General features: G+C 39.8%; 2 protein-coding genes across 2 annotated transcripts; one reads left to right on the top strand and one right to left on the bottom strand.

Annotated features, from left to right (window-relative positions):
- Positions 1 to 1,071: 1,071 nt before the first annotated feature.
- LOC143618774 (cytochrome P450 77A2-like) lies at positions 1,072 to 2,925 on the top strand. Its single transcript, XM_077090872.1, has one exon. The coding sequence runs from the start codon at positions 1,193 to 1,195 to the stop codon at positions 2,702 to 2,704; it is 1,512 nt and encodes a 503-aa protein (XP_076946987.1). The 5' UTR covers positions 1,072 to 1,192; the 3' UTR covers positions 2,705 to 2,925.
- Positions 2,926 to 5,224: 2,299 nt separating this feature from the next.
- LOC143618456 (E3 ubiquitin-protein ligase ATL76-like) lies at positions 5,225 to 9,738 on the bottom strand. Its single transcript, XM_077090671.1, has 3 exons — positions 9,334 to 9,738; positions 6,111 to 6,208; positions 5,225 to 5,837 (listed from the first exon to the last, which is right to left on the bottom strand). Exons 1-3 carry the CDS (start codon positions 9,481 to 9,483, stop codon positions 5,468 to 5,470), a joined length of 618 nt encoding a protein of 205 aa, XP_076946786.1. The 5' UTR covers positions 9,484 to 9,738; the 3' UTR covers positions 5,225 to 5,467.
- Between the last annotated feature and the right edge of the window lie 5,406 nt (positions 9,739 to 15,144).

Genomic DNA, 15,144 nt, shown 5'->3' with positions numbered 1-15,144 from the left:
TGAAACGTTATAAATGAAACTTATAAACATACACAAATGTAACTGTTAAAAATGGAATGATCTTAACGGCAAAACTAAAAGTTAAAATTGTTATGTAGTACGTTTGCGACACGTATTATTATTGGCCATCAATTTATTATTAAATTTACTTTTTTTTAAACGATCAATATTAAATTTACTAAAAAAATCAATTTAATAATCATAATAACACATATAATAAATCATGTCATCCCAAAAAGAAAAGACATATATAACAACGAAACTGAAAGTTAAGATTGTCATGAGCACGTTAACTATCATTGGTCATCAACTCATTATTAGGCTGAGGGGTGTGGGGTTTCAACGGGGGCGCTAGAGCCCCTCCGCTCGCGCCCCCAGGCGCTAACACCACACCACCGGGGCGTTTACGGGGGCGCTAACGGGGCGCTAACGCGAAAAACAATGCAGACGTGAGCTGGTTAGCGGGAGAAGAGAGAGAGGAGCACACCTTTTGAGGTATTTTGGACCGTTGGGAGCCGAAAAAAACAAAAAAAAAATATATTTTCTATATAGGTTTACGGAAAAGAGCCGTTGAGCTCATATTAAATTAAAAAAAAATATTTTCTTAAACTATAAATATATACCTTTATAAAATATACTTCATTTCACAATTATACACCTTTCCTCCTAAAATCCTCTCAAAACTAACACAAAAAAAATGTCTTTGTTTGAATATATTTATAAAAAAATAAAAAAAAAATTTTTCGCTGGAGCCCCTGCTGGAGCCCCTCCACACCAGGGGCCAGGGCTCCAACGGGGGCTCCAACAACCCCCTTATCCAGTTTCTCTCTCTGCCACACGTCATAATATTATTGGTTGGAGCCCCCACTAAAGCCCCCATTAAAGCCCCCCACACCCCTTAGCCTTATTAAGGTTACTAAAAATCAACTTAATAATGCTAACAATAATGCATGCAATAAATCTTAAGAAAAAAAAATACATAGAATAAATACGTATTTATTGCTAAAAAAACCAGCCATCTAGCCCACAACACTCTTGATCAATTGGAATATGTAGTTGGGAGATGCAAGATGTTGAATATACAATTCACCTCTTAATTACTCTTCTACCTGTAAATTCATGCACTCACACCTTTTATATACCATCATCTCTTTCATTATTATTCATCACTCATCTCTTCAGACTTCAAACAATGGACCTCTCTCCATACTACCACCTTCTCTTTGCACTTATCTTATCCACCACCATCTTTCTCCTCACTTATTCCGCTAAATCCAAACGCGTTAACCTTCCGCCTGGACCGCCCGGCTGGCCGGTCGTAGGCAACTTGTTTCAGGTTGCCGGCTCGGGTAAACCGTTCTTTCAATACGTTAGAGACATGTTACCGACTTACGGACCGATTTTTACGCTCCGAATGGGCGCACGGACGATGATAATATTGTCCAGTGCGGAGTTAGTGCATGAGGCGTTGATTGAAAAGGGTACCGTTTTCGCGACCCGACCCGCGGAAAACCCGACCCGGACTATATTTAGTTGTAATAAGTTTACGGTTAATGCGGCTATGTATGGTCCCGTGTGGCGGTCGTTGAGAAGGAATATGGTGCAGAATGCGTTGAGTGCGGGTAAGTTACGCACTTTTAAGGGTGTGCGGGTTATGGCTATGGATAAGTTTGTGGAGCGTTTGAAGGCCGAAGCGGCTGCGAATGACGGTGCGGTTTGGGTGTTGAAGAACGCACGGTTTGCGGTGTTTTGTATACTTTTGTCTATGTGTTTTGGTGTTGAGATGGATGAGAAAACCATCGAGGTGATGGATGAGATGATGAAGACGGTTTTGATTACTTTGGATCCGCGGATTGATGATTATTTGCCTTTGTTACGCCCGTTTTTCTCCAAGCAGAGAAAACGGGCGTTGGAGGTGCGGGACCGCCAGATCGCGACGCTGGTCCCGTTTATCGAGAAACGGAGAGTGGCCGTGAAGAATCCGGGTTCGGACCCCACGGCCGCGGAGTTTTCGTACCTTGATACTTTGTTTGACTTGACGGTCGAGGGGCGGAAACATCCACCCACGAATCCCGAGATTGTTACGCTGTGTTCGGAGTTTCTCAACGGCGGGACGGATACTACTGGCACGGCTATCGAGTGGGCCGTCGCGAGGTTTATTGAGAACCCGAGCATCCAGTCGAAGCTATACGACGAGATCAAGGCGACCGTTGGGGATAATAAAGTCGGGGAGAAGGATGTCGAGAAAATGCCGTACCTAAACACGGTCGTAAAGGAGTTATTACGAAAACACCCGCCGACGTATTTTTCGTTGACCCACTCGGTTACCGAACCCGTAAAGTTAGGTGGGTATGATATACCCACGGGTACGAATGTTGAGATTTTCCTCCCCGCTATAGCGGAGGACCCGAAACTTTGGTCAAACCCGACTAAATTTGACCCGGATCGGTTTTTGAGTGGTGGGGAGGATGTTGACATAACCGGGGTGACCGGGATTAAAATGATGCCGTTTGGGGTGGGACGAAGGATTTGCCCGGGTTTGGGCATGGCGACGGTTCATGTGAATTTGATGATCGCGCGAATGGTTCAAGAATTCGAATGGAGCTCGTACCCGAAGGATACCAAGGTGGATTTTAGTGAGAAATTGGAGTTCACTGTGGTGATGAAGAACAGCCTTAGAGCTATGATTAAACCAAGAGTTTGAACTTTGAAGGTGAATTTAGTAACTAAGTAATAATCCATAAAGCTTGTATTTGTTTCTGTTTTATTTGAGGATCCAAACCCAGTGCAAAGTCAACATATGACATAGGAATCTTAGGTATTTGTTTGTGTGATATCATATTTTGATTTATGTTTTTGCAACATAGAATTATATTAATTTTCGGATGTTATAATACAATAAATTTGTTCCAACTGTTTTTCTTACCAGAATGTTTTTATTTAACATGTTAAATTTGTTCTAACAAATTGTTGTGAAAAATAGACAAATTTAATTATCTTCTTTTATGTAAACCATCAAAGATTAATACAAATGCAACTAGAAAAATATATTTTCATTGCGTATTGTTGCTAATCTTGTTATACGAAAAAAGAAACATTGACACGCATATAGAAATTTTTTAAAAACAACTACGTACAGTCAAAAAAATGTTACCCTATAAAGTTAAATATGTGATGTGATACATTATTTATGGCTAAGGCATCTCATCCACAACCTTTACCGTATTAAATGAATACACATGTTAGTAGTAACTATGCAAACATGTTATCTTGTCATGTAGAAATAATGTGGTGTGTGTGGATATTATAAATAATAATTTTTTATAATTTTTAGTATTATAAATAATTAAATTATATAAGACAAAAAAGAAGAGGAAAAAAAGATAAAACTTTAAGTGTTAATGGTTTAAAACTTTTAATGCCATTACTATTTGTTTGAAAATTATGACATTAAATGCTTACCAACAAAAGGAGGCTTTCTTTAAAAGCCATAAACACCTAAAACCTTTGGCTGACAGCTGCAAACAAATATCAACTACTCACATTGAATGAGTGTTTATGAAAAAGGTTAATATAAAACATATATTTTTGGGAAATATTGCACTCACTTTATTATCTTCTACATGCATCTATTTGTGATAAGAACCTATGTTTCAGTTCATTAATACACACTAGGGTGTTTCGCGTGTTGCGTGAGGAACTCGATAACAGACTCGTGTTTTTAAATATAGATATATCATACATCTTAACGATTATTACTTCGATATAAAAAAATAGTTTATCAAAATACAAAAGTATAAAAGAAAACATGGTTAGTAACGGTTCGGCTCATTACGTATCGACGTGATATTACACTCACTATATAGCTTACAATAAAAAATATATATTCTATTGCGAATACAATTTCGTTTCCAACGAAACTTATATACTTTGCTGTGATACATCTTCGTTTTAACGGTGCTACATAGATAAAATAAACATGTCGTAACAACATACTAAAAAATGTAAAAAAACCTACGTATGGTGGTCATCAATTAAAAAAGATCAGTAACTTAAATATACATAAATAATAACAAATTATGAAACATATTAAAACCATGAATACTTTAGAAGGATAAAATTAAACAAAGTTATCAAAGAAATGTTTGGGATCAAATTTAAACATTTTAGAACTTTAAAGGGCTAATTTGCAATAACTTAGAAGTTGAGGGACTACAATTACAAAAAAAATATTGAAACTTTACTGTATTAATTCATGTTTGCTTTTATATATATTATAATAGATATTATTTACTTTTTTTATATAAACTAAGCCAAAATAAAAATGGATTAAATTCAAAATATATTTCTAGCTTTTGATAATTAAAAAATATATTGATTCAAAACAAAACAAAAGGCCGTACCAAATAGCATCATCAGCGAACTTAACGTACAAGATTGGGCCAAACTAGGATTGGGCTTACGTCACTCTATAAAACTAGCATAATGTGGAACAATTTCAAACGTGGAAATCATACGGGCCTAGCCCAAGGTAAAAAAGTAATGGGCTTTGGAGTCATAGCGTTATGTATCAGGCCTATATCTGAATGTAGTGTTGAATATTGTTGATTGTTGAACACCGACTATTAACAAACCAACTATATGTAAGAACAGCTCATTTCTCGATACTCACTCGAAACTCATTCAGTTCATAACGAGCTAAGCCAAGATGCCCAAGGTTGGCTTGCTCGTTGGCTAGCTTAAAGTAACACCGACTTTTCATATTTTATAGACCAACTAAAAGGCGTTCAATGTATTAAGTCCAACGTTCTGTGATAATCCGATCAACTTCCCATCAAAACCGTCTTTTAAGTTCTTACAATCTAACCAAACGAAACCGAGTCCAGATTTTTAGAACCAAGCCAAGTCGACATGGTTTATAGTTTGAGCTGAGATGCCCAAGGTTGGCTCGGCATAGGTTAAAGCCGGGCCAAATTATTTTATAGCTGTACGCATACTCCTATGGATTATGAATACAGTAAAAACATCATTCATTTAAGTCAACCAATTTGGATTTCATGTTGAGGCATTTCATTACATCGTCAGTTTTAAATATAAAGACGGAATAACTACATAAATACTTTGTGAGTTTTCTATTTCTTTATACGTAAAACGATCATGTAACCGCTTATCCCACTATCTTTCTATCAAACTTGTTCTTTAGATTAATATAATAAGTCAAAAGATCATGACATGACCATTAAAACTACATAGTTTATGAACTGCCAATACAAAAGGTCTACTATCTATATATGCATATACCTATAAACAACAATCTACTCATCAAACTCTTGTGATATTTCAATATATACAAATACTAGTAGCACATCAAAACAAACAAAATCCTAAAAGGACAATAATACCCCTGACATCTTTCACATTTTTAGTATTACTTAATGCTGCAAACCATGATCACATCAATGTGATCTTAAACATCCGATGCGCTTTCAACTTGTTTGTTCCTTGAACTTTTTGAACCAGCGGGCTCGTTCTCATTCGTGTTTGAGATGTTTAGTCCCACTTCTTGTATGCTGCCAGTTGACCTTGGTTGACCATCAGTGATAGGGTCTATCCTACGAGTGTCATCGGGTCTAGATGAGAATCTGACGGCTGAACTGAACATGGGTTGCATTGACCACTTTTTGTCAAAACCTTCACGCAAAGAGACCCGACAAACGGGACACGTGCAGTGCTGCTGCAGCCAGATGTCAATACATGACGAATGGAAATAGTGTCCACACGAGGGCAGAATACGAAGCGTGTCATCTGCGTTGTATTCCGAAAGACAAACTATACATCTACAAGAACAAAAAAGGGGGTCAAAAGTCAACGAGTAAAAAAGTCAACACATTGTAGATTGTGTAACTCATTTAAGTTCAGTTGACCATATCTTCATAAGATGGAATATGTTGGATAATATGCAGTTCATAACTTCTCATTAATTACTAGTTGAAAGAATCCTACCATTCATAAGAGGTTTGACTTTTTCAAGTCAAAATATCTACTTAAGTTGTAAGTTGGTAACACATCAAAATAAAAAAAAAACTCAAAATATGAAAATATCTACTTACTGAGCATCTTTTACACATGAAAAAAACGGATCGCTATACTTCTTTGTAGGAAAGCCTGCCGCAACAAAAGGTTCACCACCGCGTATGCCACGCTCCAACTTACGACATAAAAACAGCAAAATCTTATTAGATAAAAAAGCAACAAGAACAAAAGAAAAAACATGAATGAAAACACCAATAATCTAACACAAATCATCTTTTTGAGGGATACTGTTGATAGAAAACAAAACTAGATGCCTAACGTGTTAGTCATATTGATTGGACCCCATGTCATCGTACCTTTACCCAACACAAGTACCACTTCAAGAATAATCAAATGACCAGAGTTTTTATACTTAGGTCCCTTTATGTACACTTTTGGCCTCTTTTTTTGCTTTTCTTGTCAGGCCATTCACCTAAAATTATTGCTTGAAACCACTTGTCACATACCCATATCCACTATACCAAAATAGTTATATACAGCTAGAAAGCTACAAATTTAAAACTGATTTTAGAGACACCTGTACTAAATTTGAGAATTTTTTAATAACGATCAGGGCTGTCTTTGAGATTTGGGATGCTAAAATTTTTTAATAGTAATTTTTTAATAACTACTAAAAAAAAGTTGTATTTAAGTTTTTCTTCAAAATCAACGATAATTATAATAACAATAAATAAAAACAAAGTTTTTGTAGTGATAAATAAACAAATAAAACACAAATTTAAATATATCGAGAGACTATCCTAATTACTATGGGTTGTGAACTTCAATGCTTAATCGTGCTGAATTACGGGGGTGTTTGGCCTAGCTTTTTTAGTTTTTCTTTACAAAATAAGCTTAATTAGGTGTTTGGTTTAGCTTTTTAAGCTTAAGCTTATTAGCTTATATAGGCTAATTTGAAGAAGCTTGTTTAAAGATGGTTTTTTAGCTTATTTGAAGAAGCTTATTTGTGTAAGGATATAAGCATAAGCAAAAAAATAAAAGCTAGGCCAAACACCCCCTACTTCTTCTAACCGAGCCTAATGTGAGCGTAAGTGCTTAAAAGGGCCTATTATAAGGCTGAATTACGCTCTTAATGTAGAAAATTATATATATATATATAAATTTTGGACCCCTCTCAATATTGGACCGTCTCTATTAGTAACCACGATAAAAAATCACTGTCAATACTCTGTTATCCAATAAGATAAAAGTAAAAAAAAAACAAAGTAAAGCGAGATTAAAATCTGACACTTTAATTTTGGGAACTTTCTAAAAAAGTAGGATTAAATGATAACTTATTTAAATGTGAGGTCAAAAGTTAAAACATATAAGGCTGAGGGGTGTGGAGCGCTAGGAAGGGCGCAAGAGGCCGGACGCTCGCGCCCCGGGGCGCGAGCACCACACCACCGAGGCGCGATAGGGGCGCGAGAGGGGCGCGAGAGCGGAAAACGAGGCAGGCGCCAGGGTGCTAGCGGCTGAGAATGGCGCAAGAGTTTTCTTGGAAAGGGTGAATAGCCGTTGGGGGGTGTTTTATAGGAAAAAAAAAACGTTTTTTTTTCCTATATATAATAACAAACCCATATCAAACCCATTTCAACACCCATATCAAACCTATTTCCAACTCGATTTTGTTTCTCTGTATTAAACATATATCAAACCCAAACCAATATCACATACCACACCCAAAACCCGAAATCACCCCATCTTCCAAACCTTTTTTTAAAAACATGGCTGGAAATTGGTACCCAAACCTAGAATCAGATTACAGTTACGACGATTTATGGTCGGCACCGGACCAACCGATGTTTTATTCGGGGTCGCAACAACCATCCGGCTTTCAACCATCCAACATACAACCGTCTCCTAACTTTGTAGTTCCGGAGACACAAGAACCAGAACCAGAAGGTGAAGCTGCGGGACAAAGAAGACGCGTCCACCGGAAAAAACAAGTTGCAACGGACGGGTCGGGTTCGGCTTCGACCGGAAGGGCGAAACGGAAAATCACTCCGTGGTCATCGGATGAGAAGGAAGCCCTGTGTCGGGCTTGGATAGTCACTTCTGAGGATCGGCGTTGCGGTAATTGTTTTAACGTTTTAAAAAATGATTTTTAATAAAAAAGTTACCAAAAAAAGTTAAATGACTTACAAATTTATTTATGCATTTTGCAGCGGACTATCAAAAGAGCAAGGTCTTTTGGACAAAGGTTAGGGAGACGTTCTATTCGCTCGTTGGGAGTACAGAGCGGACCGCCGATATGATTTCGGGTCGGTGGACCGAAATCAGAAAATTTGTCGGCTTGTTTACTAATCTGTTCAACAGGAACGCCGGTCGTATGAGACCAAGTGGCAGTGACGATTTGGCGGTTTATAATTTCACTGTCGAAGAGTGGAGGCAGGAGTGCCTGCGGAGGTATGGGACGGTGAAGACGTGGGACGATGTAAAGGTGTGGGAGAGGTTGAGAAGGTGTTCTAAGTGGGTTGAGCTGGTGGCGCCGGACGTTGATGCGGAAGTAGGGCCGAAACGGACTAAAACTAGTTCGTCTGGAGCGTACAGCACTTCCGCCGGGTCGGATTGCCGGGTTGGATTCGACCTAAACGTTGCGGGGGAGGAAACGTCTTCACCGCCGAGGAGGCGGCCATTGGGAAGGGACGCCAGGGGGAAAAAACCGGCTGAGGGGGAAGCCGTAAACATCAACGATCTTGTTGAATCCCTCAATAAATTCAACAAAACCATGGAGGTGGTCTCTATTGACAAAAAGGAAAAAAAAAGAATGAGAGATTTGGACTTCCTTGCAAGAGACTTCAGCCACCTAAATCCGGTCGACCAAATGCTGATGGAAAAACAAAAGGAACGTATCCGGAAGAGGTTGATCGAAGAAGACGAAGCCGAATAATAAGAATAATGTTTTTCTTTAGTACTTTAATTTTTTTTTATATATTAATGTGTTTTTTTAATTAATGTGTGTTTTTTTAAATAATTTCTTGTTTTTTTAATAATACGTTTTTTTAATACATTTATAAAAAAATAAAAAAATAAACCGCTCGCGCCCCCTCTCGCGCCCCTCCACACCATGGCCCGGGGCGCTATCACCACTACCAACACCCATCTTATCAAGTTTCTCTCTATGCCACACGTCACAATATTATTGGCTGGCGCCCCCACTCACGCCCCCTCTCGCGCCCCCCACACCCCTCAGCCTAATCATGTTTTAAAACAAACGAAACAGGTACGGAGATCAAATAACAGAACATAACTACTTACATCAGATCTAGAAGACATACGGAAGGATCTTCTAGAAGATATGTAATGAACACGAGCACATATAAGTCTAGTACACACGAACACGATGAACATAGTACTCACTGTAAATCCGATTACAGTCATCACCAAATTAATCCCAGGTGTCATCATATTTCTCTCCAAAAAATATATATATATATCTATCTAATTCTTCTAAAGATTACTCAACTGAACTGAAAACTAATCATGTGATGTTTCTCTCTCTAGAACTTATAAACACTCTGTGTTTGTCTGTTGTGATGTGTTTATGCTGTTGATATTTCATTGTTTGTCTCATGAACAAACGACGAATCGAGGAGTTGGATGTTTTTTAACGTTGGATTGAGTTTGTTTGAACAACGATTGAAGATTTTTTTTTTTTTTTAATTTTGATGAGGAAATGGTGGGTTTGTGATGAAGGATTGGATATTGGAAGTGGAGTGTGGAATTGAACTGGATTACAAGGGGAGAATATTATTATTATTATTATACAGTGGGTTTTAAACTTTTAACAGACCCTTTATCATTTACTTGTTTACATATTGAATGCTAATACTATTAAAAGACGTTTTAGTCCTTGTATCTTTAATAACAAAAAAATTTTAAAAAAAACATCAGCTTTTTCATGAATGAAAGTGTGACATCATATTAGCTCATATTTGTGTGATAAACCATGATGTCATAATTATTTAGTCTTACTGGTTTTTCTAATCACAAACGAATAAAGTATGATTACATGGGGTAATCCTGGGGCAAAGGGTGATCTCATACGCCCATTTTTTGAAAAAAACGTTTGATAGACTAAACCCACAATCTCTTGTTTTGGGGAAACTAGCCGCCCGAAGGCCTACTGAGGTAAAACTCGTTTAAAATCGGTTTCGAAGTTGAGACATTGCGGCCTCCATCTCAATTTTTCACTTCCCTTCCAATGCTAGTTGAGCTATAGCTCATTGACATTAACATTGACATTAATATTTATAGACTCGTTGGAGGGACTTTAGTATCAATATTTCTCAAAATTACAATCACGGGTTAGTGTGATCTCGTGTCCTTGAGTGAGCTCGTTTAATATAAAGTTGCAGTAATGGATCTTTTTTTCGCTTTCTCGTTTTTTTTAACAATTTGAATATGGATTTGAATTCAATTAAAAGATTCTTGCTCCTTTCATATGTGTGTTTGGCTTGGCTTTTTGTGTGAAGAAGGTGACTATGGTGTAGTTATGGATTATAATGACTCTGAGGGGGGGTGAGATTGAACGTCAAGAATAAATTAACACTAACAGAATTGTTAAAAGAAATTGGTGTTGAGAATTGAGATGATAAAAATGGGCATCATTTAACGGTCTATTGTTAACTAGCATTTAAGTTAGGGACCCAAACACAAACTTGAAGTAAAAGTAGGGACTCTTGGTGTAATCAATGAAGTTAAGGCCAGTGTAACCTTTCACAGGGATGAAAATTGTTGTTTAACCTATTTATTTTAATCCTTAGAAAATCTCAAAATCAAAATGAAGTTTTCTTTTTTTTACATAAATTTCTTTATAACAAATTTCTTTTTTTTTTGCTAATTAATGAAAACTATTGTTTTATATAAAGCATAAAATTACAATCACTGGCAAAATTTAGTGATAAAGTTGTATATCTTATAATTAAATGACTGCAGTTTCAGGTCTTACTTTAAATATGAGATGAAATAGGTAAAAAAAATAGTTGTTAAAAGTTATATATAAGCAAGAAATGCATCTAACGATAAATTAAAGAGATTAGCATTTAGTACATTGTTAATTTAATGTTTTTATAAAATAGTGATGATTTCACCCCCAAGTGATAAAGTCAACTATGCAAGTGACCAAGTGTGCATACTTTTACTCACATTAATTATCTTTTCAGATACTACTATTAAAGAATAGATTAATTAATACTTTATATCCTCTGTTCTTATTTATTAATAAAATATATTTTAATTTTATTTATTTGCTTTGATGTTTTAAGTTTATATATATTTCAATAAACATGTATACAGTATACTGTATACTACGAAATATAGTCTACGCTTCACACGGGTCGAAGTAGTTGTTACTTGTACTTGAACAACAGTTTACTCATCTAAAAACTTCGAAGACTATTTCACCTAAATGCTAAGTAAGTGAAGAGGTATGTCCCCGCAAAGCCCAGTTAGACCCGCAAGACACACCTTGAAGAGGTACGCCTGCGCAAAGACTAACTGGTCCCGCAGGACCCACCATGCTCAGAGATGAAGACCTTATACGCAGTAAGCCAGCTGTTCCCGCAGGAAAGCCAGCTATGGGTACAAGCCAAGAAGGAGGGCTACCCGCACTAACGGAAAGGCTACACGCATAAGACACTAATACTTCAGCAATGTCACCTGAAGAACGAATGAGCAAGGCGGGAATATTCCCGCCCAAAAGAGCCAGTCCGTACGCTTCTGGAAGATCTTTTGTACTATACCTGCCAAGGTATGGACAAAATAGACAAGATCTGACCAAAGCAGCCCATGAACCAATCACAGGGTGACAGCTCACCGACAATAGTACAAGGAGGAGCACGCTCTAGTACAAAATGTCACTATCAGCCGCTGCCTACCCACCAACTCCCATCGTGGCACGTACATAGCCCGTAGTTGGTGGAAAATGAATAGTATACAGCCGGCCATGTCACTATCAGCCGCTGCCTACCCACCAACTCCCATCGTGGCACGTACATAACCCGTAGTTGGTGGAAAAAGAATATTATACAGCTGGCCGTACCTGCTTGGAAACCTACATTCGGCTATAAATACTCCAACACCTTGGAACGGTATCATCATCGTATCTTATCTTCTCTCTAGCTATTTCTCTCAATATACACTTATATTCAGAGCAATCTAGTCTGATTCTCACGCCGGAGGGTGGTCACAAGGAGGAACCCCCCCCCCCCCCTTCTCAGTGACGAGCTCACGTTGTCTGTTTTGCAGGTCAAGAAGAATAATCATTTTTGCCGGACCTAACCCTCGTGGGAAACATCTACTTAACCCTAAGATTATCCTTAATCTGCCGGGTCATCTAGTGTTTCTTCATTGGCGCCATCCGTGCATAAAAGCTAGAACTAATTCTTTTTCTCAGTTTTTTCAAAACCTCTGGAAAGATGGTTAAGGTTCCTCCGATGCCAAGGCCAACGAGAGACCAAGAAACTCCGGTAACCACAACCCCAGCTACTGGGGTGAACACCGGCGAGTACACAATTTTTACGAACACTACCCCGGTTACCCAAGCCGGGGCAAGTGCAGTAAACAATCCTCCCCTGGGATTCATTGATACCCAGTTGGAGAAACAACAGACGAGGCTCCCCCGCCAAACACTTGATCAAGTTAAAGCGTGGGCAGAAGCACGTCAGAAAGAATTCCAAGCTGAGTTGGATGAACGTTTACGTTCACTCCAACAGGCTAATGACGAATTCGGAAGCACTCAACAACAGCTCAACATGAGCAATGATTGCAAGTACTTAGACGATGATTGGGATGAGTCCGACAGCGACGCAAACCCTCGTCATAGGGCGAAAGGGAAGCGTAAAGAAACGGACTTCCAGCCGAGAAGAAATTTTGGAGAAACCTTTAAACCAAGGAACGCGGGGGGAAACCCACGTGACTTCTCCAAAACTTTCAGGCCAACTGTTGCAAATGCGGGAACGTCCAAGTTTGCAAGGGACATTGCGGAAGCAATCGCCCCGAAGAGTGCCAAACAGATGTCCAACATCGGCACTTATGATGGCATATCCGACCCAGACGATCACTTGAACAGATTCATAGCGGGGGCAACCGTCAGCAACTGGACGGAACCCACGTGGTGTTATATGTTCCAGATGACGCTGGTCGGAGCGGCCAGGGCGTGGTTTGATCGTCTACCGGTCCACCACATCTACGATTGGGCGGACTTCCAGCACAAGTTCAGCCAACACTTCAGTCAACAGAGAAAATATACTGAAGAGCAGTGGACGATCCTCAACTGCGTTAGAGAGGAGGATGAATCTTTGCTAGACTTCATCACTCGCTTCAACTCAAAGAAGCCGAGTCTGGGCACCATAAGTGAAGATCTTGTTCGCGCCGCTTTCATCCAGGGCGCCGAATACCCAGAGCTTATCCGCACGCTGACGGGTAAAGACGGCATACCATCCACATGGGATGCCATCATGACGGCAGCCAAGCGCTTTGCCGAAACGGAGAAGCAACTGGGTAGGGATCTTCCCCAGAGTACAAACCTCTTCACGCAGAGGACCAGAGAAAACAACGTCCGTACCGCCCGGCAAAATAAAAAGAGGAAGCTTGGTATTTGGCAGTCAAGGGTAAACTTTGACACCTCATCCAGCTCTTGCCCTCTATTAGACGGAAGGGATAACACGCACCCATCAAACCGGAACCCTAGATGGACGCCACTCACCAAAAGCGTCACAGAGATATTTGCCACCGCGAAACTCCCATGGCCAAAAGCTCCAATGATTCGACAGCGCCATAACGCTGATCAAAGCAAATCCTGTGACTTCCACGGGACAAAGGTCCACACCACTGAGTGTACATCTTTGAAGGATATTGTCGAAACATTCGTCAAAGATGGAAAACTTACACACCTTGTGGAATCAATCAAGAATGGAGGGAGGAATGATAATCGGTACAAGGGCAACGGACGAAAGCCCGTCGACATCAGCATCCACATGGTTCATGGCAACGTCAGAGGAAGAAAACGACGAATGACAGAACCATGTGCGTGGAAAGAAGCTGAAGTGCGCTTCCCGCGAGTGCCAGGAGGGCCCAACAAAGAAGGCCCTATAGTCATCAAAAGCCAGCCTGGGGCACTACATCACTTCCCGCACTCTTGCTGATAACGGCGCTTCGTCAACGGTCATGTACAGGCAGTTCTTCGACAAGCTAGACGACGAAGACAAAGAACGCCTGGAAACGGTCTACGCCTAGATGGAAGGGTTCGATGGCAGCACAAACACCCCCTGGGTATCCTATCTTTCCCTGTCACTCTCACAGACGGGAAACACTCCCGCACAGAAGACGTGGACTTCGTCGTAATGAGGAAGCCACACCACACATACGACATTCTCTTCGGGAGAGACGGGATAGCAAGATTCAATGCCGTGGTGTCTTCAGTCCATGGCATGATGGGGTGGCCAACAGCTGAGGGTGTAGCGATGATCACCGGTATTCCTCAGGTATGCATCGCATCTGTCTTATCTAAACCCAAACCAAAGATGGCTAAACCAACCATTACCGAACCAGAAGAATGGGCCTTCAATGGCAAATACCCTGACCAGGCTGTTACCATTGGTCTATCAATCACCGATCCCACACGCACCTTACTCAAACGCTTACTGCAGAAAAACGCTGACATCTTCGCGTGGACACCAGCTGACATGACTGGTGTACCTCGAAGTAAGGCAGAGCATTAGCTCAAGTGTGACCCGGCTTTTACGCCGGTCATTCAAAAGTGTCGAGTAATGGGAGCGGAACAGGCTAACGCGTGTAGAACCCAAGTCAAGGAACTCCTTGACGTAGGCATCGTACGCGTTAGTAAATATCAAACATGGGTTGCAAATCCCGTCATGGTACCGAAATCTAACAAACAATGGCGCATGTGCATAGATTTCAAAGACCTAAACAAAGCATGCCCCAAAGATTGTTACCCGTTACCCGAAATTGACCTTAAGGTAGATTCGTTAGCACCGTTTCGCCTTAAATGCTTCCTTGATGCGTATAAGGGATATCATCAAATCCACATGGCCGTTGACGATCAGG

The sequence above is a fragment of the Bidens hawaiensis genome, unplaced genomic scaffold (genome assembly GCF_021521415.1).
Source record: "Bidens hawaiensis isolate Kalapana, Puna unplaced genomic scaffold, B.hawaiensis_p1.1 tig00002338_1, whole genome shotgun sequence".
Classification (NCBI taxonomy): Eukaryota; Viridiplantae; Streptophyta; class Magnoliopsida; order Asterales; family Asteraceae; genus Bidens; species Bidens hawaiensis.
Note: the sequence above shows the minus strand (reverse complement) of the source record. Positions and strands in the feature narration are given on the sequence as shown.